Genomic DNA, 27,950 nt, shown 5'->3' with positions numbered 1-27,950 from the left:
TGAAAATCTGAGCTGCGCGACTACGGTTCTTGATCTAAATAGGGTCTCAAAGCGAGTCAATTCGCAACAATAAGAAGAACGCCACGAATACATGGAATACTGAAATGATTCATTATTTGTTGTCTGCAAGAAACTCAAAGCCCGGACCAACACGTCGTTTCCATCACCTCCAGCTTCCCTTCCACCAATATCTTCTGACTACTGGACCCTACAAGCACCCTGTACACTCCCTTCTCACAGACCCAGCAATGCATCTCCTCGTCCCAAAACGCCGTTGCAAACCGATCCAGTGGTATTTGAACCAGCTGCGTTTCCCCAGGTTGTAGGTGTACCTTCTTGAACCCTTTGAGCTCCTTCTTGGGCCTCGCGATAGAGGATGTTGCCTCGTCGGGGGCGATGTACAGCTGAACGGCTTCAGCTCCAGCAACTGTACCCGAGTTTGTGACTTCCAAGTTCACGTGTAAGGATGTGACGCTTAGATTCGAGTACGTAAACGTTGTGTATGAGAGGCCATGGCTGTGCGCATAATGTTAGCTCAATTCTTTGCGTCTCAGCATGAACAAGAAGGAGTCATCCTACCCGAAAGGATAGAGCACGTCTCGATCCACCTTCTCGTAATATCGGTATCCAACGTAGATGTCCTCACCGTATATGACACGTCCCCTCTCGCTTCCGAAGTTGAGATATGTTGGTGTGTCCTCGATTCGTCTTGGGAAAGAGAGTGGCAGTTTCCCGCTAGGACAAATCTTGCCGAAAATAACGTCGGCGATGCCGTTGCCAGTCTCATTACCCCCCATCCAGGCATGCAGATGCGTCTTGGCGCGCGTAGCCCAAGGCAACATGTTGAAGGGTGTACCGCTCTGTGACACAATGATGGTGTCGGGTGCTGCATCTAAGACGGCGGAGATAAGTTGACGAAGGAATCCTGGCAGCTCCATGTGCTGACGGTCAAAACCCTCGGATTCTTGATCTCTTGTCAAGCCAGCGCATAGAATCGCCACATCTGCTTGTGTTGCAGCATCAACAGCTGCTCGGATGGATGCCTCAGGGTCAATCACTCTCACGAGACCGAGCCGTCCTGCACCTCCACCGAAGTTGACCACACCAGGCTTGACGAGTTTGGATGAAGGTGCACTTTCGTATTCGACTTTGATCCTGTACTTCTGACCCTGAATGATGTGTATCTCGGCCTTTTCCTCCAGAGTGCCCTTGCCGAAGAAAAAGGTGCCGCCTCGCTGCACAGCAGTGTTGTCGATCAACAGCTGGCCGTCGACGTAAACTCGGGCTGAACCATATACAGCCAAACCAAACTCGAAAGGCCCTGTAGCTTGCCCAACAAAGTCGCCCTCCACTTCAGCGTAGAACAACTTTTCCAACTTCGGATGTGAATAGCCCATGAGTTGCCATGAAGACTCGGGTAATAAGCTCTCGTCGATGATTTCGCGATCCGGGACGGTGGGAGGTTCTCGGTAGAAGCGTATTCGCAGACCAGGGCGTCCATCTGGTGTCATGACGCCCGAAGCTTGGAGGAGAGGGTTCCAACCACTTGCCGAAGCGCCGATTTCGTACTTGACGTCGACATCGGGTGGTAGTTGGTCGACAATTCCTTCAAAAGGAGAAACGGTGTAGTATGGCTGGAGATGTGCTGACCCTCCACCACAAAACGACGTGTTCTTCATGTTAGGTCCAATAAGGGCGATGCTCTTGAATGACCGTTTGAGAGGTAGTAGGCCCCCCTCGTTCTTCATCAAGACGACACCATCACCGGCTAGTTGCCGATTGAGCTGTCTGTCTTCGGGAAAGTCTCGACCGCCTTCTTCAGAAGCCACAGCAACCTTGTTGCCTCTTTGCACAAACTCCAGCACGCTGCGTGCTCGTGTATCTATCATCGTCCGTGATACCTTTCGCGTTGATACTGCAAGGTCCAGTAGTTGGCCGCGTTGCCTGGTCGGTCCCGGCATCTCGAGGTCTAGTCCTGCGTTGAGAGCTTCGGCGGTTGAGTAGGTACCGAACCTGGAAGGATCGTTGTTAGTCTCAAACTTAACGTGAACCCAATGCTGTGTTAGTGACGTACCAATCGCTCATGATCAGCCCCTTCCATTGCCACTCCTCTCGGAGAAGACCATCTAATAGATCTCGACTTTCGGATACATGTTTTCCGTTGACTTTGTTGTAGCAAGACATGACAGCTCCAGGTGCGGCGTCTCGGAGGGCTATTTGGAAGGGGAGCATGTGGATCTCTCTCAAGGCGCGCTCGCTCACCACGACGCTGACCCCAACTCTTTCGTGTTCTTGGTCATTAGCTAGCCAATGCTTGATAACGGACACAACTCCTGTTGACTGAACGCCCTTGATGTATGCGGCAGCCAGCTTGCCTGTGGCATAAGGGTCCTCTGCCATGGACTCGAAGCCGCGACCACCTAGCGGAGAGCGTTGGATACAGACTGTTGGCCCAAGCCAGCAGTGTGCACCCTTTGCTATGCACTCGTTGCCTATTAGAGTGCCTGCCTGGTACAGGAGATCTTGATCCCATGTGGCCGCCAGACCAGTACCACAAGGCAAACATGCTGCTGGCACGCCGTCGATGAACTTGGTTCCTCGCACGCCGTTCGGCCCATCGCTCACGCGGACTGAGGGAACGTTAAATCTCGGGAGAGGAGTTGTGTGCCAAAAATCTCGGCCTGCGTCGCAGCACAAGTCAGTATATAATTTGGATCCAAAGATTCGGAGATCAAGACTTACCAGACAACAACGAGATCTTTTCTGAAACGGATGCATTTTTGATGACATGCTCAATGTCAAAGTCGCTTGGAGCCTCAGAAGGAGCTTGCACTTTCAGAACCATGATTGTGGTGGTCCAAGGGAGGATGTTCAGAAAACAATGGCGAATATGAAGCTTCAAGGCCTAGAACAGTGTCCCTTGTCGCCCGGGCCGGTATCAAGACTGCCACCACACTTATATTCCAGGTAAAAGTCAAATGGCCCGTACGCACACTGGATTAGAGGCCCAGGCCCTTGCCCAGGCCTGACTTGGCTAAATGGTGGGCCTGGGGTTGCTGTATGTACCGTCGGGGAGCCTCCCCGATCATAATTCTCAGGGGTGGAGAAACACCAAGGAGAAGTAGATGATCAATTGCCTACTCTAGTGGAGTCGGGTAATCCAAACTTGACGCCAATATCGCTTCCACTACCTGTTTAAGGTTGGAGGCTCCCCCATTCGGCTCGTCAAACTGTGGCTGATTTGAGTCCACAGCCTGTCTAACCCTGTCTCTCCATGTTTCTGGCAGAATGACATTCTGCACAATACGGACCGCTTGTGCCTCATCCGCTTGGGTTTGAGCTCTGTGAACAGCCGCCAGGGTTAGACATGAACTGGCTGTCATGCGGATGGTGTACCAAGCGCCCTGGTGCCGATGACCCACGACTTGACCCAGCTTGAGCATGCAGAATTGTAAACATTGAGATGCAAACGAGATAACCGGGGTATGGATTGAAGGATCCATTCCGTCCACAAGTCGATCCACGCAAAGCCGGACGAACGGCCGTGATACAAGCTCACGAAGGGTGAAAAACCGGTGCCGCAAGACAAAGATCATGGCGTTTGGATGAAAGTCAATTTGGTAGCCCTCTGGGATGTCAAAGTAAAAGATTGGCGGCAACGACGAGTACCAGTCAAAGATCTGAGTTTCCATCATCTCCGCTCGGGAGATCATGCGGCGAACCTGCTTTTCCGTTGGAGTTGTGGGAACCTCTGAGTTCATCTGGAGTAGCCGGTTGATGAGGTGTCTTGCCGCGATCTCACTGAGGTAGTAATACCAGCTCCGCTCTCGCTCCGTTGTATCGGGATCTAACGGATGCGAGCCGAGACTTGGGGGCTGGGGAAACGCCAGGGGGAAATACGCGTTGTCGAGGACCGAGGGGCTCGGCAACGGTAATTCTAACCGTAGCTCGCATTCCGACTTCCAGATGGTAAAGTAGAGGGCTTGCATAATGGTGAGTTCGTTGGAGGAAGAGTCAGCTTGGTTGATGAGTTCGCCATGAGGAAAGTGTGTCAAGCTGAGACTATGCCATGCTGTGCCGGCAAGGCTGAAGTGCTTCCATGCCTCGAGAGGTTCGAGTCGATGCATGTACCAGATGCCTGCCAGACATAGGCATTGGACGGCCTGAACACTGCTCTGTCCTGACGCATAACCAAGACGTTTGATGGCAACATTCCAAAATTGCATTGACAGGTCCAACTCGGCGCTCTCTCCTGCCTTTTGGCCTGGCGTAGATGACAGGGACATCTCGTCTCCCCTAACAGACTCGGGATAAGGCTCGGTGATGGCAGCATTGGCGCATACCAAGGCCACCAGGCACGTCTGTGTAGACCAGTCAAGCCCGTCCTCGGCAACTTGTAGCATCATACGATGCAGGTCACTTAGGTCCAGGATCGGGTTCTTGGTGTGGAGAGTATCGATGTACTTTGACTCCAGCTGCGCGAGTTGAGGATAGCTTGTATCCGGTAGAGAGTAACTACCCATGTTCGGAGGGTTCCGTTGGGCGAAAAGGCATTGTGTGGGCCGGTCTGCGGCGAAGATTTCCCAGTCGAGGATTGATTCAACCCCCTGAGGTCGTACCGTAGCATGATGTGTTAGGCTCTCTGGCCCCCCAGATTGATGATGATACTCGGAGACTGACTGGGGCACATAGGGTGAGGAGTCTATGACTTGAGCGGGTGATTGCTGCTGGTAGTGTTGAAGAGGCTGTTGACTCTCCACCAATCTTGTCAGCTTGTGAATTGCCTGTAGGATCTCGGCCCCCGAAACTGAGCTACTGTTAATCAAGACATGGTTAGCAAGCCACTCGTGAATGAAGATCTGCACCAACCAAGGAACTCGGATCTTACCCCGCATCTTCTTCGTCCGGATAGACACAGACCAAATGGCGCCTTAAGCAAAACCCACAGGTCGGCCGACGGTTGTCGCACCTGGTCTTGCGGAGGCGACATTTTTCACATGCGGTAATGCCCCGAGGTTTGGGGAACGGGACTTGGCCCCCGCCATTTTGACGGGTCGTCGTTGGACTGTTGTGGCTAGTCATGGAGGCTGGCCAACGGTGCTGACGGCGGTTGTGATAGGGACTGAAGATATCGGGGAGGACCCGATGAAGCGAAGATCAAATATGAATCCGAGAATCCTACAGTGGACGACGTTGAGCAGGGGAGAGGCGCCCTGGGGCCATTTAAATGCATCGGGGAGCCTCCCCGATCTGGAGGGGGCACCAGTAGCGCCACCACAGTGACCACACTAGCCAAGCAAGGCTTCCACCACCAATACGATCCTGTACCAAGCGAGGAGAAGCGAGCACAATATTCGAACCATTCTCCATTGTCGCAAGTTATTCCAAGCCATGTGATGGAAGGAACTTCAAGTGGATGCATCCCGACTATGGTTGGCCACACCGGCTAACTCCATCCCTGATCTTCTCGTTCCTTCACAGCTCAATGCCCTCCCCGCATCCCCATCTCCCCCAGGTCTAGGCTCGATCTAGCCTCCCCGCAACTTTAACCATGGGACCAGGAGGCGACAGTAGCTCCGGTCCTCGGTCCTGAACCCATCCATGGCCTGACCTCACCACCAACAAGTTTGCATCAAGTCGGCTTCCCCTTGCCATGGCTCGACTCTGACATTGATGCAACTTGGCAGGGTTATAAATATTCCTCAGTAACCCGGGTATTTGAGTTATCTTGGCCAGCAATCAGCACGACTCGTCAAGAAAAGCCCAATTGCAGACTTTTCAGCCCCTTCATTTTGCAACTCTACAGGCATCATGGGCCTTTTCAACAGGAAGAAGGAGAAGAAAGATGCCGCGGAAAACACTGTTGGGCCAGATCTACTCAAGGTAATACCGACATCGCCAGTTGACACCAGTTTATGAGTCTTTGTGCAACCGATGCTGACTTGACCCAACTCACAGGTTCTTCCCAACATAGACGTGCCGTGGTATCGAACGAAGCACCTCCTCCTGCTAAACTTGATCCTTCTTGTTCCTCTTTTCAGTTCCTCTGCTGTCGGCTATGATGGTTAGTCCTCTCCGGGTCTATGAGTTGCTATACAAAGGCTAACGACGGCGCGTGTAATCTAGGCTCTATGATGAACGGTCTCCAGACACTCCCACAGTGGCGAGGATTCTTCAACAACCCTCCCGCTCCGCTTCTTGGAGCCATCAACGCAGTCTATCCCGTTTGCAAGATTCTCGGCCTGGTCCCTGCTACCTTGATCTCGGATAAATGGGGTCGTAAGACGCCAATCTACATTGGTCTTGTTGCTCTCGTCTTTGGACCAGCTATTCAAGCAGCATCCATGAACCTCCCCATGTTCATCGTGTCCAGAGGTCTCATTGGATTTGCTACAGTCTTCCCTCAGGTGGCCTGCCCGATTCTCGTGTCCGAACTGTCTTATCCGACCCACAGAGGCAAAATGACGGCCCTGTACAACACCTTCTTTTACTTTGGTGCCATTGGAGCGGCTTGGATCACCTACGGAACCTTCAAGATTCAGTCTACCTGGGCTTGGCGTATTCCCTCGGCATTGCAGGCAGCCATTCCATTTTGTCAGCTTCTGTTCATCTACTGGGTCCCTGAATCTCCTCGGTTAGTAGAAAGCCAGCCAGCGGAACGACGATTTGCTAACCAACATCACTAATTAGATGGCTCATTGCCAATGGCAAAAAGGAACAGGCTGTTGCTCTTCTCACCAAGTGGCATGCGGCCGGACAGACAGCCTCTCCTCTTGTCGAGTACGAGATTACCGAGATCGAAAAGGCCCTCGAACTGGAGCGCAACCAAGAGTCATCTGTCTCATGGTTGACCCTTGTCCAAACCGGTCCTATGCGCAAGCGAACTTTCATCGCCTTTATCCTCGGCTTCTTTAGTCAGTGGAACGGTATCAGTGTTGTGACATACTACCTGACTCTTGTCCTCAACACTATCGGAATCACCGCCGTGCAGGATCAGACCTTGATCAATGGCCTGCTTCAGCTCTTCAACTTTGCTGCCGCCGTTTTTGCCGGTGCTATGATGGTTGATCGATTTGGACGTCGAAGACTGCTGCTGGTATCTACTATTGGTCTCGGCTTCAGCTACATCGCCTGGACGGCCCTGACGAGTTACTTCATCAGGAGCCACGACGAATCGGCTGGTCGAGCTGTTGTGGCATTCATCTTCATCGCCTTTTTCTTCTATGACATTGCTTGGACACCACTCCCGCAGGCATATACCATCGAGATCTTCCCCTTCCTGACTCGCAGCCGCGGCTTGACCACCGAGCTTACGTCCTCCTACATCGGCCTGATCACCGCCCAGCTGATCAACCCCGTTGGATTGGCTGCTATTGGATGGAGGTACTACATCGTGTTCTGCTGCATCTTGGCTGCTCTGTCCACGCTCATCTACTTTGTCTTCCCCGAGACCAAGGGCCGCACATTGGAGCAGATCACCGAGATCTTTGATGGAAAGAGTATTACTGTGGCTGCTGAAGATCTTGTTAGCAAGGGTGGAGTTGTACAGGAGGTTGAGATGCCAGGCAAGCGTGACAGCGTGGATGTCTAAGTACCGAAGAGTTTTCGTTGGATGGCCTCTACGTGGCGGTGGAGTAAGAGACAGGGCCTCTAAGCACTTTAGAAGATGGCCGGTTGCCGTTTGCAAGAGACAGTGTTGGGCATAGTGGGAAGAAGACAACTGGTGCTGCGCAATAAAGGTATATACTATATGTTTATGCGAATGTGAAATGTTCTAAGAGAGAGGATAGCCACATGTTTTACAGGTTCTCTTCCTTCCATGTTGTGCCCTAGAAGCATATCCGTAGTCCGTCTTCAGTGCATCCCCTTAATTCAGGGCCTTGCCTCCATGATTCCAAGTCCATTTAGACGGTAGCCATTAGTTCTTGATGGACTTGAGAATGACCTCGAAAGCCTTCTGGCTAATCACAAACGTGGGAGCAACAGGGAATCCACCCGGAGTGCGAGGGAAGATGGACGCGTCAACGACACGGAGCCCGTCAACTCCATTGACCTTGAAGTTGGAGTCAACACAGTAATCCTTGTCGCCAGCAGGACCCATGCGGCAAGTAGAGGTAGCGTGATGGCTAAAAGCTTCGTCCATGATTCCCTGGCGGACGTCAACACTGGGAGGAGGCTCGATGACCGTAAACGGGGCATAAGGCTCTCCGGTCGCGTTAAAGATTTGCATGGTGTGCTCGACAGCCTCCTGAATAGCCTGGAGATCACGGTCGCCCTTCTGAGAAAAGAAGTTGAAGTTGATCTCCGGGGCTTCTCTGGGATCCGCCGAGCGAAGTGTGATGGTTCCAGCCTGGTTGCCAGTCTGCATCTTGACGACGGACCAGAACCACGAGGTGGGAGGGGCCTGGTACGTGGAGTATCCGGGGAAGTAACCGCGGAATACGACGCCGGCAGCTCCGAAGAGGAACAGATCCGACTCGTCGGTCTCACTGACGCTGGACTTGTAAAGAAGACCAAGGGGTGCTGCGCCTTCGCCATAGGGTCCGGTGTGGGACTGGTTCCACTCCTGCAGACAAACATCGTCGGCCTCGAGGGAAAAGTCGCATTGAGCAAAGGGGTTGTTCTCCCAGGGGATAGATGCCTCGACAGTAACACCACCCTCGTAGTTATCCTGGAGATAGTTGCCCTGAGAACTCATTGTTAGCATCGTATGATCTCGCAATATTGCTGAAGGGAACTCACCACAGCAGGAAGGTCCACCACGACATCGATATCGTGGCTCTCAAGCTCCTCACGAGGTCCAACACCGCTGAGCTTGAGAATCTGGGGCGTGTTGAACGTGCCTCCAGCAACAATGACTTCCCGAGAAGCAGTGACGTTCATCAACTGACCCGACTCGGACTCATCGTACCGCTTGTCAGCCGAGTACAAGCCCTCGCCCTTAAGGTACTCGACGCCGTAGGCTCTTGGCTTTCCGTCCTTGCCATCCTTAAACAGGACGCGAGTCGCAAGAGACTGCGTGCTGAGAGTCAGAGGATACTTGGGAGATCCATCTTTGTTCTTTGCGATAAGGGTCTCATGGAGGTATCTCCAAGATCCAGTGCGCTGCCTCAAAGCATCAATGTGGAGAGGAAGCTGGTAGAGACCAGGAGTATATCGACCAGGCCCAATGCCGTTAATGTCCCTCTGCATAAGAGTTCCGATCTCTTCCGCATCTTCGACTTCAATATCCTCGGTCAGGCGGAATGCATGGGTCAAGACCTCGACAACGCCAGGACGCTCAGTGATGTAGGAGATGTTGTTTCGGTTGCTCTGTGACATGTCAGTTGTCATGCTTTGGGAATGGTTTGTATGCGAAATGACGTACGCCAATGAAACCATCAAAGCCGTGGCCAGGGGTACCCTCAGGAGCATAAGTGCAGTCCTCCAGCTCGACAAAGAGACGCCTCATGTTGTCAGAGCTCCAGGACTTGTCTCCAGTGAGTTCAGCGATGTAGTTCCAGTCGCTCTCAGGCGGTAGGGCAAAGTTCATGGCGTTAAGTTGAGCAGAGCCGCCGACGGTGGCACCTCTGGGGTAGAGAATTCCAAGGCTGTAGGGGTTAGCATGACAACTTCTTTCGGAAAAGGTACTCATTGGGGCACTTACGGCTCTGCACCCTCCGGTGGATCAAGTCCATACCACAGCGTCCCGTTTGAAAGCCGATAGGTATACTTGGAGTCACGGCGTGCTTGCGTCTCGTTCTGGTAATGGTTCACGTAGAACGACCAAGACATGCTGGGGTCCTCTGAAACATTATCCGCGCTGATTTTCTGGTTAGCTGCCAAACCCCAAGTAATTTGAGTGTGCTGGCAACTTACAATGATGGAAGACGCTGCAACAACGTGTCACCTTTGTCATCTCCAGCCTCAATCAGGAAGACGGAATGACCAGCGCGAGCCAGGTTTGCACTGCAAAGGATAGTCAGTAGCCTGTTGACACAATGCTATTTGGAAATCAACTTACGCCAGAGTGCCACCACCTGGGCCTGAGCCAATGATGACAAACTCATAGTCGGCTGTCTTGTTGTTGTTGTTGTTGTTGTTGTTGGTTGGGAGGGCAGCAGCCAGCCCGCAGAGGAGGCTAGGAACCAGCAACTTCATCGTATTCAGTTTTCGTTCTTGTTCTGTTGTTGGTGTTTCTGTGCTTGTTGGTCAATGGAAACATCTGGGACTCAACGTCTGTTTTATACTTCTTTAACTCATCCAGACTCAAGCGAGACTCAGGCCTTTCTGCTTACAATTACGTCGTACGCAGGCATTACCAAAGTCCTCAACGTGTGGAGTCGTAACCCTGCGGCTGTGCACGAGATGCATCGTCAACCATGAACTACCTTGAGCAATAGATTCAAGGAACTCCATCCGTACCACTCTGCCTCGGATCACGTTAACGTCCAATGATGATCATCTAGGTCCCCTGGTTAAGCATAAGCCAGCGCGTTACATCTACAGGGCCGCCAAGGCTCAGAGTGTAAGACTCCCCACCGGCCCTTACGTGTCGTCGGATTTATCGAGCAAGAAAACCCGCATCTCCGATAAAGCTGACTCCGGCTTTCCAACCAGCGATTTCCGACGAGATGTGTAATCCCGTGCCCGAATTAACTGCGTTTAAGCTTATGTCAAAGGTCATCACCCTAATTTCCCATTATTATTGTAATGATGACAAGAAGCCGTCAACCATAACAGCAAAAGACGCGGTTCTCTAAATTTCGCAGAATGACATGCTACTCTATAACCTATTCTATCTACCACCATCAACTTCAACTGCTCCTCAGTTGCCTTGTCCCCTCTAATGCACTAATGTAGTCCGCGGGCCTCACGTTGAGCCATGAAAAGACTTTCCGGTCTGACCTTCCTGTCAGGGCGGATAAAGGTACCATTCCCCGACGCCCCATTCGTTCCTCTACAACCGATACACCAGTTGATACCAAGCGGCGGCGACTGGACAACGGCCTCGCCCCTCAGATTCCACCCAACACCAGCATTGATCGTCCAACCATGACCTGTGCCATTGGAAGCTCGATTGACAAAGAGAGTTGGCACTGATGTCATCTCGACGAGTAATCCATGCGCCCATCTTTCATGAGGGTAAATGGTCTGTATGTCCGACATGGTGGAGTGGCGAATGACCGTGTTCGGTCCTGCAGCCAGAGAGTCTGTTGCCACAGAAAAACACCTGGCGGTTGGGAGACCGACCTGCTTGCAGTCTTGGACAAGGACCTGGGAGCCCTGAAGCAAGATATCGACGGGAAGAGCTCTTCCTTCAATGTCTTGATTCCGATTCATCTCAACCTCTTGAATGGTGATTCGAGAAGCGTCGACATCAATATCAAAGAAGCGATTGAAGCCTTCCAACTTTAGCCCTCTTGCCCAGCTGTCGACTGTCCATGCTGGGAACTTGACTGCCGCAAAGTTGCAAGTCTCGTTACTTAGGGGGGCCCCAGAACAGGTATTGGGAACTTGGATGCGAAGATTTTGAAGTCCCATCTCCGAGTACAGCGCCGGAGGCTTGTATACCCAGACCTCGGGACTCATGTACTTTGAATAAAGAGCATCTGTCAATGGTATCTGAAGCGTGAGCTTCGTGCCATCGATGGCCTTGATCACATTCGGTGACATGATCTTCTTGTTCACCTGTTGTTCACTTAGTATGTAATCATCTATATGGGGCAAGGGGGATTGCCGTACCGTTATCCATGTTTGTGCGTCGCCATCTCGTACCAAGTCACCCATTCCGTTAGAATTGATCCAAGATTCTGTCGCAGCCCTGGATATATAAACGGTTTGGTTGACCGAGAGGCTGGTGTTGCTTTGGATGTTCACTATGGACGAGCCGATGGGAACATAGTTGTCGATGATTGCTGATTTGGCCCCAAACTGTGCCTTGGAAGCGTTGCCAACACTCCCAAGAGTAAAGACTGGGCTGGATGGCTGTCCTTTCAGGATCAAGGTGGTTTCGCCAGTGTTGGATCCTCTGACAGTGACGTGGCTGCGAAGCTGAATGCCAGCACTGATGTGGAAGCTACCTGATGGGAGCTCAACAACACCTCCGCCACTAAGGGCAACAGAGTCAATAGCCTTCTGTATCAGGGGTCTTATATCATCATAGGACTTGTTGGGGAAAGAGAGGGTGACGGCGGCAGTGTTGACAGTTGGAAGTGATACCTCGGAGTTGTGGTAGCCAGAAAAACTGAAGTCGGGGAACTTGTCCCCGTTGGGAGTCTCAATGGAGCGCCAATCAACCATAGATTTGTATCTGTTATCGCAGACGAAATAAACAGTCAGAGAGACTGCCAGTATCGTCACGATTAGGAGATGTAACATGTCCGCAGTGAGGCTCAGCGTAAAATTGTCCGAGATGCTGCAGAGAGGGGAGGAAGAAAGTCCCCAAATGCAACGGGAACGACCAGAGTTCGGAGAATTCACCCCTGTAAGGAAATCAGAAAATGATTGATTGCTTCCATGCCTTGCCTCTGTGACTGGAATGGATGGCCTAGTCTAGATCGTCGGAAATGGCTAGCGGCGACGCTCAATGTAACCCCGCGTCGTCACAAGTGATAGAGTTTAATGTGGTTAGGTCCTTTCTATCACAACTCACTACCCTGTAGGGCCTATGCCCAAGACCGGAGGTTTTTGTCGTGTCACTTCTCACTTGTCAGATGCAAGAAGCGTTCGATCACAGTCTTTGGTCTCGGGGACTTAATTCTAGAGCTATATCTTGGAGGCAGCCCTTTCATCCCGACTTTCGGGCTAAAGAGAGGAGTGGGCTAGAACTGGGCCTGGCCTCGGGTTGAAGACAGAAACGGTTGCATGAAAACGCTCTGGGTATCCTGTTCGCAACGATTGATCGCGAAGAGAGAAGTAGGAGCACACCATGGTGTCTAACCGAGACAAGAGATTTCGGCTGCCTGTAGGGTAACTTGGGTTTTCCGTGGCAAATCTTTTCCCACCGGGCATAGATCAGAGAGGTGACACGAGATGGGATCTTTATGTGTTACTCGAGAGGTGAGGACGGTTGAATCGAGAAGATAAGAGGAGATTATCTCGAAGATCAATAGAAAGGCCCTTGCTTACCTTAGGCCTCCCAACGGCGTTTCGATCTGCAAAGCCTCCCGCTTCTTTGTTAAGCCCTGTCCTGATCGTAAATTCTGCCTGTTATCGCCGATCTGCGCGTAAGGGCCACTTCGCCCGTACTCACTAACCATGGCCGCTAATTAGGCTTGGGTTTCGGACGCGTATTCTAAATTGGCAGCACCGAGAAACGCTAGCTAGGCTGGTGCAATAATGGTTGAGTCTCACGAAGATTGCGACCTCCCTCTCAAAGGGCCGAACGCGGTCGGAGCACGACTGTGTATGCTAAGTCGCGGCCTGGAGGACATGCTTTATTCGGAATGAGCCGTCGAGGCGAAGCAACAGGCACAAGAAGCATATAACGGCCAATATTAACGCCTCTGTTGACAAATGGAACGGTTGCTGGATACGGGCGCTTCATACGGAGGTCTCCGCTGTCAGTCAAGTTGGTGGACCTGCCTGGATGACTAGCTTGCCACCTCCGCAAGGCAAATAGACACGGTAAATGTTGGGTGCAATGACAGGAATGTATAATACTCGCGCCGTTTAATAGTAGACACTAGTCAGTCTCCCCTCTCCCACCCCGGTGGGTCATGGCCGGTCACTGCCGTGAATGGCTGAAGAATGTGGGACCATGGCTCTCTACTCGTATCTCCTGATGCCAAGTTTTCCCAAGTTCAAAGACGGCTTGGCGTCTTGCTCCCGCCGGGTCCAGACGGTTCAGGAACTCTGCGGTTGCGGCGTCTTACCACGTGCCACTGCCAGGTGCCGGGAATGCAAGGAACGGACCCCCAGGAGGTCTTTGCGGTCTAGACAAAGTATTGGCTTGGGCTAAAGTTTGTTTAAGTGACAATGGGCCATAGCTTAGACCACGGGCACCTGGGAGGTTTCTCGCCCCGATCTTGCTGCCGTGATGGTTACATCTTCCCGACGCCCGTAGTTCACCACCACTATGCAGGAACACCAACAATGTGGAAGTCCGTGCTGAAGGGGACAGAGCTAGGATAGGAACCCGGACAGCCATACCGAAGCCAGGCTGATACCTTGCGGAAGAGGAGGCAGTAGCTGCAGACAGGGGGATTTAAGAAACTGCGCTGCTGAGTCGTAACGCCGCAAACTCCGGCACGTCCCTAAATTCTCTCACCTCAGATCTTTGATTTGTATTGCTAAGATTGGCGAAACCGCCATGGCTTCCTGGCCCCTGACCTACGACACAGGATAGGCAAGTCGAAGCGTTCAACGACGTAGATGGCCAAAGCACAGACGAAGTTTGATGGTGATGGGATATCAAATCAGGTGCAACTCTATGATTGTCTATTTCTAATCTGACTGAGCGAGACTAGTCTAGTACTCTAGTTGGCCGAAGCGTCCCGCTGCCGCATCCATCGTTTCCCCGAGACTTCCGGAGCTCCTGTTCCTTTTTGGTGACGCGTGCGTTATTCTATGTCATAGCCTTCAGCAATACTGGGAGTACAACTTGGAGCACGGTCCTTCCTCCGATCCGGCCCTGTATAGACTGGTTTTAGAGGCGTGATTTCTCCTTTCTCCGCAGCGGATAGCTCATCAGTTGTGAGGGGCGCCGTCACATCCTCTGGTTCTGTCGTGGCGGCATCACCTGCGGGAGGCGCTGATGAAGCTGTCACTCCAGACATGCCCCATACTGATGTCATTGTTAGTCTCGCGATTTCAGGATGAGGCGTTGATTGAACGTACCTTGACTCCCAAGATTGGTAGCGACTTTTGTGAAGATGATGACGCTCATGAATGGAGATATCATTTTGTTGATGCAGTATCCCAGTATCAGTTTGTGCCCGCGTTTTCTTAACTCGGATTCCAGAAGAATTGAGCAAAAGAACCAGACAGAAGGCACTTGGCCAATGATCAACATGGGCATAAGTTTCATGATACTGGCATGATGGGTCAGACTTTTGATGAACAGAATTGTGTTCAAGACCCGGTAGTAGACCATGCTGAGTCGGATAACTTCGATCGAGGCGGCGATGCGAGTCAGCGGGATCATATTTTCTCCGGCAAGATAGAAATAGTTGTTGAAGTAGGCGTTTGAGCCCCAGCGACGTCGTTGACTCAGATAATGCGCGACGGATTGCGGCGCCACTGTCTCACTGACAGCGTCGGGTACGAAGAGTGTTCGGAGATGTTTTCCTTGGGACAACATCGAGTATGTGAGCCTTCTGTCGGTGCCCTGTATGATGTTAGTAAAGAGATAAAAATGCGCGTCTGCAAGGTTGCACTTACAAGGTATTGAACTTGGTGAGATATCACCATGTATCCAGTAACAGGTTCGGCGTATTTTCGAATAGCACCGGCCATTTCTTCTCTGACCGCAATCATTGTGATGCATCCTGGAAGGCAGGTTACCTTGCCAACGATTCCTTCTGCTCGTCTTCTTACGTATTGACCGAACGTGTACTATGACCGTTAGTGATCGCCGGGATGTTTCGTTTCAGTCAACTGAGACACTCACCTGAAACTGTTGATATAAATTCCAAAAAGACCATTCAAACCCCGGTTCTAGTTCTACTAGAACCAATCCACAGGCAGCAATTGCATTTTTGTCCCTGGCGATCGCATTTGCAAGAAGGGCGACTGCTCCCTTGTAAATGGTGGAGTCCGCGTCGGTGCAAAAGACCATATCGAAACCATTGAAATTCTCGCCCTCGGTGAGAACAGGGAGGATTTCTTCCCAGATCTCCTTTCGTAGAAGCTTGGTATAAAGAGGAGAATTGTCGCGTGCGTAGTTGAAGAGGTCGTGGCAGAGGATGAGAGAGTCCTTCTTGCCTGCATTCTTGACTTTTTCGATGACAATGACCGGCACATCCATCATGAAGCCGGCGAGGACACGAAGAACGCCCTTCTTCCATTTGAGAGAAACATAAGGACGCTCAAATCCACTGACAATCCGGGTCATGTGCGATTTCACATCCCGAGGCTTGCCGTCAAGGATGACAACCATGACCTGACGATGAGGTTCGACACCATTGTCCCGAAGGGAGTAGATGGTCTTGACGATTTGCTCCTCACTCTCTGAGTATGCGGGGATTAAAGAGAGAATCCAGCGCTGTTCGACTTCCTTGGGTGGTCGAAACTTGTGGTAGATGGCAATGGTCATCATGCCAAGTGGTGAAAGAATGGCTGACAAGAAGTCCTTGCTTTTGATGAAAAGAATGGTGACAAAGATGAGCTTGCTCTTCTTGCCAAAAAAGGCCGTCATGGTCATGCAAATGTTGATCAAAATGATGATGCCGAGAAAAATCATTCTCTGATTCCGCAGATCTCTGGGCGTAAGAATGCGAGCAGGATCAACAGGATCTTCGATGGGAGGGTAGCCACATGTCTCAACAGTGTCCCTGGGACCTGGAGGTGGCTCCTCAACAACAGTCTTCTGACTTGCTGCATCTTGATCTCGTGTTGATGGTCGTTGAGGAACATCATCACCAGACGTTGTGATGCCCGTTGTCGAAGGCGTGGTGACATGCATGACTGTTGTTGAAGCTCGTAGTCTGGTTTACGATGTGCCATGAAGTTTGGAGATGGAGGCGTTTGGTCTAAGAAATGTATAATAACTAGTAGCTTCAACAGAATTTGCCGCCGGCCGGTGTAGTAAAAGGGCCCGACCCCGAGGGGCGAGGTGAATGGTGTCAATAGCCTTGGTCAAATTCCGGCGACGTTGAACCGTCGGTGGTCAGATTTTTTTCCCTCAATGTGATAGATAGCATCAATACTAGACGGGTGCTATACATAACGCGCACTAGACGTTACGTACTGGTTGCAGGAGAATCAATATTACGGCGCATATCGTTCCCACCAGATGGTCTGATCACCTACCTTACACGAAAAAAGATGTGAGGTTTGCCAAGAAGACTAAAAAACGGCACCAGACTTTTCCCGGAATTCATCCAAACTTGCCCATCTCGGGTTAATGACCAAATGTCAACCCCTGATGGCGCTCTCCGGTTCCCCGCCTCCACGTTCCATAGACCTGCCCTGAGCGTTGCTCAAGTTTTGACGGCGTTGAACAAGAACTGTCAATGCACTATAGTACCGGGACTATGGTTACGGCCGTCGTGGAGCAGTGGCATTGAACTGGAATGGTTGGGCCCTACCCACATTCCACAGGCTTGACTTAGAGTTGGGGCGGCATGGCGATAGCTTTTGGACCAGTCCAAGCCTTGAATCATTCACTCCCTATATCACCGCTCCCTAAAACCCGCCCTTGTTCCCGTAAAGAGCCTAACCGTAACGCCTTCAGTATAGACTGAGGGATAGGTAGGTGGGTGTGGATCATAGAACACGGCCGAACCCCAGAGCCTCAGAGTTCATCGGTCTAACAACCTGAAGTGGGTTAGGCGGTTGAAATCAACGGGCCTAGAAGTGTGATGAAAACGAACTCTACACTTGGCATTCATCAAAAGTGCCGCATAGCCAAGCGAGAACGTTCGATTGAAAGATGCCGTCTCCGGGTGTAAGTTGATTGGTGTCATGTCAAGAGGTCTAGGCTGATTAGAGTGCTGACGAAGAATGGCGCCTGAGGCCCAGGACCGCCATGCCGCACGCGGCTTGCCACGAACTCGCTTGGTGTCTAAGCCCAGAAAATGGAGACAGCACTTTATCAAAGTGCTGGAGAACGGGTGGCGGCGGAGCTTACCGCGTGGTGCGTGCGTGCCATAGTGTCCATAGTGTAGGGCTCGTCGACTTGGGCGCAAACGTCAAAGTCCACTTGGGAAGATGTCGAGAGATTTGGAAAAAACTTGCCCATCTTAGCGCCCGCCGACTTCCAGTCAGTCTATACCGAGTGCTGTTAATCAAGGTGGACGCTAGAGACGCCAACTTACCACATCGCCACCGTATTCCCAGTCGATAGAATGCAACCAGCAGAGACTTGCACAATGCCATCTTTCGCCATTACTCAAGTCGACGGTCTAGACTGTTCTCTGCAACTTAATGTCTGTCGATGAGAGGAATAACGCCCTATACCCGGTGCGTTAGGAGCGTGATAGTCCAGTTGAAGTATGATATCGCCATTATAGCCATGCATGTCTCACCTATATAAGTATCACAGTCCCGGCTGTCTGGTTCAGATCATCATCACAACAACTACTTCACAATCCTCCCAAGAGTACCATCTCAGAGTATCATCTCTAACACTCACAACACTTTCAATCATGTCTCCCTTCATCAAGCTTGCCCACCGGGCCCTTCCCCGCGAGTCTACCATCATGGAGCACAAGTGGATCAAGCTCAACAAGGCTCCTCAGACTGAGACGCCTGCTGAGCCTACTCCTCTTGTCGCTGTCATTGGTGTTGGCTTCGTTGGCACTGGCCTTGTTGATTCTTTCTCTGCCAAGTACGACATTCTTGGCTACGACGTCAGCGAAGAGAGAGTCAAGGACTTGAGGGTTGAGTTTGAGGCCAGACCCAACGTCAGCTTCACCTCCAACGAGTCTGATCTCAAGCTGGCAACTCACTTTCTCATCTCTGTCCCCACTCTTCTTCTTTCCGACAAGTCTATCAACCTCTCTTATCTGAAGAGTGCACTCGACAAGGTCAACAGATTGGCTCAACCCGGCTCGACCATTGTCATTGAGAGCTCAGTCGCCATTGGCATGACTCGTGAGCTTCTTGGACCTATTGCCAAGTCTCGCCGCCTTTTTGCCGGCATGTCTCCAGAGGTAAGCTCACATCTAAACCAACTCCTTCAACATTGAATACTAACATGGATATAGCGCATTGACCCAGGCCGCATTGAGCCTCCCATGAGTACAATTCCCAAAGTTGTCTCTGGTCTTGACGATGTTGTTCCCGGATCTCTCGATGCTATTGTCAGACTTTACGGAAAGGTCTTTGACACTATTGTCCCCGTTTCCAAGCCAGAGGTTGCCGAGATGACCAAGCTCTACGAGAACTGTCAACGAATGATGTGCATCGCCTATGTCAACGAGATGGCTGATGCTTGTATCGGTCTTGGCATTGACCCATACGAGGTCTGCGACGCAGCTGCCAGCAAGCCTTTTGGCTATCTCCCCTTCCAGCCCAGCCTGGGTGTTGGTGGACACTGCATCCCCGTCAACCCTTATTACCTTCTTTCCAACGCCGACTATCCTCTCCTCAAAGCTTGCGCGGAGACCATGAACGAGCGCCCCGCCGCGATTGCTCAACGAATCGTTGATGAATTCTTCGGAACCGCCAAGGATGGCCGCCGAGACTCTGGTTTCGAGATCAGAAAGCGAGTCCTCGTGGTTGGCATGGGCTTCAAGGCAGGACAAAGTCATCTTGTCAACTCTCCCGGACTTGCGTTTGCTCGGGAACTCAACAAGTTCGAGCTCGATGTGTCTTTTGCCGACTCTCTTGTCAGCCAATCAGCCGTGCCTGAAATCGCCAAGCTGGCCGACGAGGACTGGACCAAGGAGAAGTTGAACGAGTTCGACCTGATCGTGGTGAGCTTCAAGCAAACGGGTATGGACTTTGATATCTTGGAGGAGCTGTCGGATGATGTCTCAGTACAGATGTTCTGCCAGTAAATACTTGGATACAGGAAAGATAATTCTGGGGCGTTTTGTTTCTTTGGGTTCAGGTTGAAAGTATCTCTATTATCATAGGAAGGTTTCACTCAATATACATGGTCACTTTAAACTACTTGATTGCGCTTTTGCACTCCCAGTCCTCGTCTTGAATCATCCATATAATAAGAACTGATACCTAATGGCAAAAATACAGTCCTAATGTCCCCTCAAAGGGGTTGGATCTTGACTATGTCTCTATTCTAGTAAAGAAATTCTTCTCTCCCTCCTTGCAAACCACTCCGGCCCGGCGCACCAAACTATCACCAACAGCCAACCGCAGCTTCTCTGCAGTGCTGGGGGCGTCCATGAGCAGAGGCTCTGTGACGTTGTTCATCTCGCGAGCTGCCTTGACAGCTTCCCTCAGAGCGAAGAAGACTGAAGATCCTAAGAAGAGAGGAGGCTCTCCTGTACCTTTGCTGCTCTGGATAGAACGGATCTTCTCCCAGCTGATCGGCTTTCCTTCGGAGTCATGCTGTAAAGTTGAGATGTTGAATACTTGAGGGATATCAGAGAAGCCTATCGTTAATATGTCAGCAAAGAGAGACGTCCAGCAGGTATGAAGCTTTGGATAATACCCACCTGGGATCTTGTATGTTCCAGGACCCTTGGTAAACAGCTCTCCACTCTTCGTCCACAAGGACTCTTCCATTGTGAACAGGCCTTGACCTTGCACAAAGGCTCCTTCAATCTGGCCATAGTCAAGAGCTGGATTTATGGATCGACCAATGTCCATCATGAGATCAGTTCTAAGGACCGTAGAATCTCCAGTCAGGGTGTCCAGCTCGACCTCTGTTATAGCACTGTTGATTGCCAAGTCAGCATACAGACCTCAGTGTTTCATGGAAGCACAACTTACACTCCCTGAGTCCAGTAGTAATACCTGTGCAGTAAAGTCAGTACCGTTGAGAGAAGTATCAAGACTCGGATACTCACATAGGTAGAGGATCTTTCCAGTTTCCCCACACATAACCAATCCGGGGCATCTTCCAGAAACCATTTGCCGCCAGGTTCACCCTGTCGGAATACGCCGCATGCGCAATCTTGGATAGCGGCGCATCATAGCCATACTTCTCTCGGTACGGCTTCAGACGCTCATTGATCTGATCACATGCATTCTTGACCGCCTGTCCATTCAAGTCGCTTCCTGAGGAAGCTGCGGTGGGAGAACCATTGGCGATCTGGTCAGTCTGCGACTCCTTGTTGTAAACCTCGTCCACGCTAACGCCTAGTTCCTCGGCTGCGACCTGGGCCATCTTGGTGTACAGGCCTTGGCCCATCTCGGTGCCTCCATGGTGTAAGAGAACTGAGCCGTCCTCGTAGATTTTGACGTAGGCTGCGGCTTGGTTGAGGCACAGGGCAGTTGCAAAACTGAGGCTATTAGTAAGATATTTAAGTTATACGAGATGGTACAACATAACATACCTGAGGCCAAACTTGGTGGGTATCTTGCTGATGCCTCTCTTCTTGTAGCGATTCTTTGAGTTGAACTCCTTGACCGCCGCCTTCCGCTTCTCGTAGTCAGAAGTGACAGTGAGCTGCTCCAGCATGGTAGGGACATGAAAGTCGTCTGTGATTTCCTGTAAGAACGGAGTTCGTTGCCCAATTTGGTACAGGTTTCGAGTTCGGAGTTCGTCGACGTCAATGTTCAGACCTTCCGAGATGGTGTACATGATGTTCTCGGTGATGTACATCCCTTGAGGACCACCAAAGCCGCGGAATGCTGTGTTGCTGACGGTGTTGGTCTTGCAGACCCATCCTCGGACCCAGGCGTGCGGGATGTAGTAACAATTATCGACGTGAGTACAAGCGCGATCCCTGTCGGATAATGTTAGCATCAACAACATCAAAACGGCCAATGTCGACCAAAGGATGCTTACATCACAGCCGAGCTCATGTCCAGCGTATGACCGGCATTGTTGTAGATATCCACATCCAGGACCTGAATCTTTCCCTGCGAATCAACGCCAACCTTCCAGTGCGATTGGAATGGATGTCTCTGGCCGCTGGTAGCAATATCCTCATCGCGGTTGAGCATCATCCGCACGGGACGAGATTCCTTGCGCGCTGCCAAAGCCACCAGCATGGCAATAGGGGTACTTCTTGACTCCTTGCCGCCATAGGCTCCTCCCATGCGACGGACTCGCATGTTGACCCGACTCATCGGGACACCTAAAACCTGGGCAACAAAGACTTGGTTCTCCATGAGATTCTGTGATGAAACATAAACCTCCATGGAGCCGTCTTCCATGTGGGGAATTGCAAGCGCCGCGTTGGTCTCGAGGTAAAAGTGTTCCTGGCCACCCATCCTCGTAGTTCCTTCAAAGACATGTGCACACTTGCTAAAGGCGTCTTCGAGTGACCCTTCAACGGCATCACCTTTCCTCAGTTGCTTTCCATGCTTGAAAAATCTGTTGGCCTTGATCGCTTCGTCAATGGTGATTATGGAAGGCAGGGCATTGTAGTTGACTTGAACACGATCGGCAGCTGCTCGAGCTTGCAGAGCCGATTCCGCATAGACGAGCCCAATGATTTGTCCATAGAAATGAACTTTGCCGTCAGCGAATAGCTCCTCGTCACGAACAACTGGGCCCCATGTGTTTTGGTTTGATGACAGACTGTTCTTGTCAAGATAGCCTACCACACCTGGCATCTCCAAGGCAGCTGCCCAATCGACAATGAGGATTTCGGCGTGTGCCATCTTGGACATGACTGGTGCACCAAAAAGTTCATTGTGCTGCCGAGGCATGTCATCGACATACTCTGCCTCTCCAGTGCAGTGCTTCAGTGCCGAGAGATGGGGAACTGGTCGTCCTACAGTTCTGGTTCCTCTGTTTTTCATGGAGGCCGTAAAGTTGTCGCGGTTGCCCGAGGATATTTCGCGGTGAATTTCTTGGATTAAATCGGGGTCAACCTTTGCGAGACCCAGCTCACTGACAACTTCGTGCCAGAATCGGAAGAACATGGATATGGTCAGAACTGGTAAAGTGGTCAGCTTCATCTCCTCGCTCGAGTTTTTGGTGTGACAAACCTCTGCGATAATGGGCCATGCCACCAGGCACACCAAAAGGCAGATCGAATTGCTCCAATAGGGCATCGATCGCTGCCTCTAGTGTAGCTGTGTCGGCCCATCGCTTTCCAGCAACGGCTTCTTGTGCCTTGGCGGCAATCACGGTAGTCGGAGCCATTCCACCAAAGGCAAAGCCCGAGTCTTGCACCAAGCCATCTTGATCAAGACGGACTCTCAAACCAGAAGTGACAATGGCAATATCGTCGTCTTTTCTCTTGGCTTGCTTGTAGGCTTTTGTGATTTCCAGAGCATCTTCATCTGCTAGGGGAATGATGATTTGGGTGATGACTCCATCTTCTGGAAGGGCAGTCGTTCGGTAAGACACAAACCAAGATGACAGGGGGATATCAAAGGCCCCAAGCTTCCGCGACAGCACACTTACCCTTGCCCCAGCCGCTAGAAGCACAGGTGCAGAATCTGAAATTGGGCTTGCTGTAGCGAGACTGCCTGCAAGACTGGCCACATTCCGGATCTGACGTCCGGCAAAGTAGCGAAGCTGTTTCCTGAGTGCCTCCAAGGGCAAAGCGCGTCGACCAAGTTTTTGGTACAAGTTGGTGCAAAGGTCTTCCACCTTGGTCAATGATAGGTTGCCCGGAATTGTGATCTCCTTGAGGGCGCTGAGCTTAGCCTGACTCAGTTGACTCGGGTCTTCGTGGCTGTTTAACTCGGGAATATCTGCCGCAAAGACGGAGACACGGTAGTTCATCTTTTTAAATCTGACTTCGATCTGGGTCTCACTGGCGCCGCCCACGATTTTGGCCGAGGGATAAACGGCCTTCAACTCGACAAGCTGCTCCAAGCTTGTCGGCCTAAACCAAAGTCGTCGCTCATCTCCATAACAGATTGGTCGAGGCTCATACTTCCAAAGTGAGGGTGGAAATATCGGCTCAGTGGAAGCATCGTATGGCAAGAAGGTAGGCTCCGCGAATGACTTGCCAGGTGAACTCGGTGGTGTAATTTCTGCCTCAGTAGGCTTGGCTGAACCGCAGCCCTTGGCATTGGGATCATCTCGACAGCAACCACCTGGTCGACCACATGATCCGGAACCATGGGTAGCACGAAAAGCGTTTGCATCGGCTTCCTCCGTGTCCGGAGTACTTGGGTCGGAGGTTTCTTTGTGGCCATTGCTTTCTGCAATAACTCCGTTCAAATCTTCTGTGATGAACGTCCGAGCGGCTTCGAGAATTGGCTTGTAGCCAGTCTAAGAGCAGGTTAGCAACGTTCTCAAGTCGGAGAAAGTCTCATGATAACATACACATCGACAAAGATTTCCGTCGAGGTGACCCTGGAGCTCGACGTCGGAGTTTGTAAGATGGAATTTACCGTTCCGATATGAATTTCTGATGAGTGCGTACAAGCTCATGACAATGCCCGGAGTACAGAAACCGCATTGTGTGCCACTACAATTGTCAGAATTGTCTTAGTTTTCAGTTTGATAGTGGAATTGGAAACAGCGTACTGCATCTTCGCCACTCTCTCTTGGAGTGGGTGTGGACGATGGACTGTACCAAGTCCTTCAATGGTAATCAGACTCTTTCCATCCAATCCAACAAGCGGATATAGACAGGCATTGACAGCAAGGTGTCTGACATGTCTGCCAGGCTCAGCCGTTTGCACCACCACAGTACAGGCTCCGCAGCCTCCTTCGCCACATCCTAGCTTTGTTCCCTTCAAGGTATCTTGGGCTCGAATCCAGTCGAGGAGAACCCAGTCGGGATTGGGATTTTTCACGGTCACGGGTCGCCCATTGACAAAGAATCGTAGCTCAGAGCTTTGGTAGGTGGATTTGATAAGAGAGGAAAGCGCCTCGACGGAGCTCTTTGGTGAGCTGGCGCCATCGGTGTCGGATGGGGGCGGCGAAGGGAGAAGGTCCAAGGTCGGTGTGCTGTGCATATTGAGTTGATGATTCGCTAGATTAACCTAAGATAAAGGAATAAATTGAGAGAAGAACGGTCTGGAAGTGGTTGACCTGACAGAAACAAGGAGAAGGGAAGTTTATGGCAGGCAAGTGACTTCAGCAACCCAATAACCGTCAAGTGGAAGCGACGTGAGCGGGAGCGTTGTAACACACACTCAGCCATTCGCTTCAAGCCACCCACTCCCGTTGCCCGCCCGAGGTAGCATTGGCTTTCCTCTACAAACGTCGATCGTAAAGTAAACGAACACGCAGGGGTGGGATGAGGCTGGAGATCTCCTATCCTCAACCCCCACTCCTGCAAGCAACATCCAGTTGCTCTCAACTTATGCATCGTTATCTATGCCGTCACTGTACTTAAATGATATTCCTTCCTCGGCTTTCTTTCCTCTTTCCCCATCTTTTTTCCACGCAGCCTCTCCGCAAACTCACCCTGTCCTTCACACGGACCCCTCCGCTCGGAGAGCGCCATGCAGAATTTCCAAACGCCACTGACAATGCTGGGGTCCAAACGGAAACATCCGTTTGTATAAGGGCTTACTGCGCTGGTCAGTTGGACAAGTTAATTGGGGGCTAGTGAAGTCGTCTTTCGAGAGTGGGATGCTTCCCCTCATTGTTGGCTAATCGGGACTTGAAGAGTGGAGGTACCGAGACTCGCATTGCTCGGTACTTTGCTCACTATCTTACCCCGCATGTTCATCAACCCTCCCACTTCTGTTTCCACTTCCGTTAACTTTCTGATGATAGAGTGATAGAATGATAGAGGCAAGTCCGGACGAACCGGGAATATGAGAAATGGACCAGTTATGAACCAGGAGTAAAATGCTATCAGTGTAATCAAGGAACTTGTTGAGGCGCTAATTGGCCCTTTGTTTGCCAAAGATAAAGGCATATCAATCCCCTGGTCTGTGGCAACTTGGCTGCATAGGGGTGCGCAGGGTCAAGCTTGAGAGTGGAGGTAAATTCTATAGAACTGATAGTTATATGAATATCCACGTTGTTATTTGGTCTAAACATGGAAATATGTGAAGAAGAAGAAATTATTACTTTGCACTGATCCCACGACATTCTATCCCAATATCGCTTTATCAGTGTCATCCGGGAACTCTGCGTATTTGTCCGGTATAGATCGCAACGCAATAGCTTCGTGCAAAAATGTTGTCCGAGTGATGCCGCTAATAAGCGAGGCAGCTGGGCACACCGGCATGGAGATCAGTCGAATCCAGAGCCGGGTAGACATAACTAATCTGGTCAAGGAGAAATGACAGAGGAACCGGCATTCCGTGAGTAGGGACGACACTGTACCAGGTTAGTATCCGCAGGATGTAATGGTGGGGTTAACTCACATGGTGTTGTTGCTCATGCCGTCAGCAACGGCTTGATTAAGCCAGCCGTAAGCGAAGTGAGGGTCAAAGTGTGTAAGGGTGGAGAAGGAATCGGCCTCGTAAGCCAGCATGGTGCTGTTTGCTGAAGGACAGCGAGTAGTGACGATGGAATACGACCAGTCGACGGAATGAGGAGCCTCCTCGTGCCAGATAAAGCGAGCTTGCATCGTGCTGTCGGCGTGAATGTATGGCTTGCCCTCACTATCAAGCCAGATTAGATATAGATCCATCAGTGTGTTGGAAAGAACTCACGTAAAGGTAACGAGCTCGGCACCAGGAATCTGTTTCCAGTATTTGGTGGCAACCTCAGGAACAATGATCTTTGCTCCTAGAGCGACGTACTTATGCACATCGTAGCTATGGTCATGATGATGGTGTGTGAGCTTAACTAGTTAGTAAGGGATCATCCAAGCGAACAGGGGGGTAGAAATCCTACAAAGACATGGGTGATTGGCTTCTTCAGGTTCTCCTTGACCCATCGAATCACGAGGTCTGTTTGATGAGGGGGAGCCTCATACACGATAACACCATCTTCGAAATCCAGAATGAGATGTTCCAGGACTGGGCTGTTTTCAACCAAGAGCTTGTGGGCGTTGGGTAGATCAGGTCCGAGTGTCTCTGTGGTGATGTTGTCATAAGTTCCAGTATAGGGGCCGCTCCAGAGGGCATTGGTCCAGTACTCTCCAATCTCTGCGTGCGAGTATTCCGGAATCTTAGCGGGTGCAGCTCGTGGAGTCGCACTCTTGCTCTCTTCTAGGCCTTCGAAAAAGTCGGCAGAAAAGTCAGGATTCGGGACGACCCTTGAAAAGTCTGTCTGCTCCACAATAGCAGTGCCATTCTGGAAAACGAAACGGTGAGTAGGAAACTGGATTCCATCAACTTCAGTGTAGTTGTAAAGACGCAGATCGCTCTCTGTTCGGCCAAAGATGGCATGGTCTTCAAAAGAGCGGATGATGTAAGGCAGCTTGGTCTCGAGGTCGAAAGCGACAACAATGTCGAGGTGCTGATCGTGAACTGACGGCTTGGGTTAGAAGAGTTCTTGGGTACACAGGGCTCACGTACCAGCTGGGAAATCGACGTTGTTGATAGTAATAGTGGTTCGGGTGAGTCGATGCTTCTCCATCTAGTAGAACATTAGCCGCATATCCGCAACAACAACGAATGTCACGAACATCTAGCAAAAGTCGGGGCGACATCTTGTGAGCCTGGAACAAAAGGTACTCGGCGGGGGCAGCTAATTGAGATGAGTGTATGACTAACAAGAGTTGTCAAGGAACTCACAGTCTGTGTAACCAGCAGTCGCGTTTCCAGGCAAGAAGACGAGATCGTTGCCCTCATTGTAGCAAGCATATCCCTCGGGGCCATCCTTCATGACAAGTGAGAACTGGACAGGCGGGATAGATGGGGTCCCAAAGGCAAAGTAGTCTGGCAATGAGTCAGGAATGGTTATTCTATGTTCAGGAGAAAATTCCTACCGGAGACTTGATAGTTGCGGTCAATTCTCTGGGAAAACCCGTCCTTGAAAGAGTACGAGATGTTTTGGGTACCATGAGATACCACGTATCTATCTTCGTGGAAAAGGTTGTAGTTCTGCATCAAAGTGCTGAGGCGGAAGATCCTGGGTTTGGTCAGCTCCATTCCGTCTCTGGACGGATCCAAAACATCTCCTTACTCATTGGACTCATAAGTGACTCCATGGAGGTTCTGCAGGGCTTTTCTGCCACCAAGAGCTTTGATAGCTTGGTTGAGAAGCAAGTTTGCAGTTTGCACACCTCCATCGCTGCCATTTCGGGCGTAAACGTGAGAGGATGAGCAGCTCCCACAAGCTAGAGCGACTTGTGGTAAGCAAAGTGCAGCAGCGAGAGCTGCGGTTGCAGTTGAGAAAAACATTGCTC

At 51.1% G+C, this 27,950-nt stretch overlaps 9 protein-coding genes across 9 annotated transcripts; 2 read left to right on the top strand and 7 right to left on the bottom strand.

Moving 5' to 3' along the window:
* Nucleotides 1-134: 134 nt before the first annotated feature.
* Nucleotides 135-2,845, bottom strand: NECHADRAFT_39407 (uncharacterized protein; the record flags this gene model as incomplete). Its single annotated transcript, XM_003045494.1, has 4 exons — nucleotides 135-516; nucleotides 580-2,013; nucleotides 2,075-2,681; nucleotides 2,743-2,845. 4 exons carry the CDS (start codon nucleotides 2,843-2,845, stop codon nucleotides 135-137), a joined length of 2,526 nt encoding a protein of 841 aa, XP_003045540.1.
* A 319-nt stretch (nucleotides 2,846-3,164) lies between these two features.
* Nucleotides 3,165-5,049, bottom strand: NECHADRAFT_1681 (uncharacterized protein; the record flags this gene model as incomplete). Its single annotated transcript, XM_003045493.1, has 2 exons — nucleotides 3,165-4,812; nucleotides 4,889-5,049. Coding segments are annotated over 2 exons (1,809 nt in total), but the record flags the coding sequence as incomplete, so codon positions are not given.
* Nucleotides 5,050-6,083: 1,034 nt separating this feature from the next.
* Nucleotides 6,084-7,591, top strand: NECHADRAFT_39246 (uncharacterized protein; the record flags this gene model as incomplete). The annotated part of the gene is made up of 2 exons (XM_003045621.1): nucleotides 6,084-6,634; nucleotides 6,691-7,591. The coding sequence occupies 2 exons, from the start codon at nucleotides 6,084-6,086 to the stop codon at nucleotides 7,589-7,591; spliced, it is 1,452 nt and encodes a 483-aa protein (XP_003045667.1).
* Nucleotides 7,592-7,918: 327 nt separating this feature from the next.
* Nucleotides 7,919-10,140, bottom strand: NECHADRAFT_39574 (uncharacterized protein; the record flags this gene model as incomplete). Its single annotated transcript, XM_003045492.1, has 6 exons — nucleotides 7,919-8,686; nucleotides 8,743-9,312; nucleotides 9,368-9,590; nucleotides 9,647-9,802; nucleotides 9,859-9,948; nucleotides 10,004-10,140. 6 exons carry the CDS (start codon nucleotides 10,138-10,140, stop codon nucleotides 7,919-7,921), a joined length of 1,944 nt encoding a protein of 647 aa, XP_003045538.1.
* Nucleotides 10,141-10,833: 693 nt separating this feature from the next.
* NECHADRAFT_39453 (uncharacterized protein) lies at nucleotides 10,834-12,360 on the bottom strand (the record flags this gene model as incomplete). Its single annotated transcript, XM_003045491.1, has 2 exons — nucleotides 10,834-11,670; nucleotides 11,725-12,360. 2 exons carry the CDS (start codon nucleotides 12,358-12,360, stop codon nucleotides 10,834-10,836), a joined length of 1,473 nt encoding a protein of 490 aa, XP_003045537.1.
* Nucleotides 12,361-14,543: 2,183 nt separating this feature from the next.
* NECHADRAFT_39578 (uncharacterized protein) lies at nucleotides 14,544-16,606 on the bottom strand (the record flags this gene model as incomplete). Its single annotated transcript, XM_003045490.1, has 4 exons — nucleotides 14,544-14,767; nucleotides 14,821-15,310; nucleotides 15,364-15,537; nucleotides 15,593-16,606. 4 exons carry the CDS (start codon nucleotides 16,604-16,606, stop codon nucleotides 14,544-14,546), a joined length of 1,902 nt encoding a protein of 633 aa, XP_003045536.1.
* A 1,738-nt stretch (nucleotides 16,607-18,344) lies between these two features.
* Nucleotides 18,345-19,646, top strand: NECHADRAFT_39432 (uncharacterized protein; the record flags this gene model as incomplete). Its single annotated transcript, XM_003045620.1, has 2 exons — nucleotides 18,345-18,797; nucleotides 18,852-19,646. The coding sequence occupies 2 exons, from the start codon at nucleotides 18,345-18,347 to the stop codon at nucleotides 19,644-19,646; spliced, it is 1,248 nt and encodes a 415-aa protein (XP_003045666.1).
* A 229-nt stretch (nucleotides 19,647-19,875) lies between these two features.
* On the bottom strand, nucleotides 19,876-24,648 carry NECHADRAFT_93123 (uncharacterized protein; the record flags this gene model as incomplete). The annotated part of the gene is made up of 11 exons (XM_003045489.1): nucleotides 19,876-20,204; nucleotides 20,268-20,488; nucleotides 20,545-20,568; nucleotides 20,622-21,056; nucleotides 21,111-21,503; nucleotides 21,566-22,664; nucleotides 22,717-23,836; nucleotides 23,897-23,956; nucleotides 24,011-24,155; nucleotides 24,215-24,423; nucleotides 24,463-24,648. 11 exons carry the CDS (start codon nucleotides 24,646-24,648, stop codon nucleotides 19,876-19,878), a joined length of 4,221 nt encoding a protein of 1,406 aa, XP_003045535.1.
* Nucleotides 24,649-25,845: 1,197 nt separating this feature from the next.
* NECHADRAFT_39362 (uncharacterized protein) lies at nucleotides 25,846-27,945 on the bottom strand (the record flags this gene model as incomplete). Its single annotated transcript, XM_003045488.1, has 7 exons — nucleotides 25,846-25,969; nucleotides 26,017-26,256; nucleotides 26,308-26,438; nucleotides 26,492-27,069; nucleotides 27,337-27,480; nucleotides 27,531-27,673; nucleotides 27,728-27,945. 7 exons carry the CDS (start codon nucleotides 27,943-27,945, stop codon nucleotides 25,846-25,848), a joined length of 1,578 nt encoding a protein of 525 aa, XP_003045534.1.
* Nucleotides 27,946-27,950: the final 5 nt, after the last annotated feature.

The sequence above is a fragment of the Fusarium vanettenii genome (assembly GCF_000151355.1).
Source record: "Fusarium vanettenii 77-13-4 chromosome 4 genomic scaffold NECHAsca_19_chr4_3_0, whole genome shotgun sequence".
Taxonomy (NCBI): Eukaryota; Fungi; Ascomycota; class Sordariomycetes; order Hypocreales; family Nectriaceae; genus Fusarium; species Fusarium vanettenii.
Note: the sequence above shows the minus strand (reverse complement) of the source record. Positions and strands in the feature narration are given on the sequence as shown.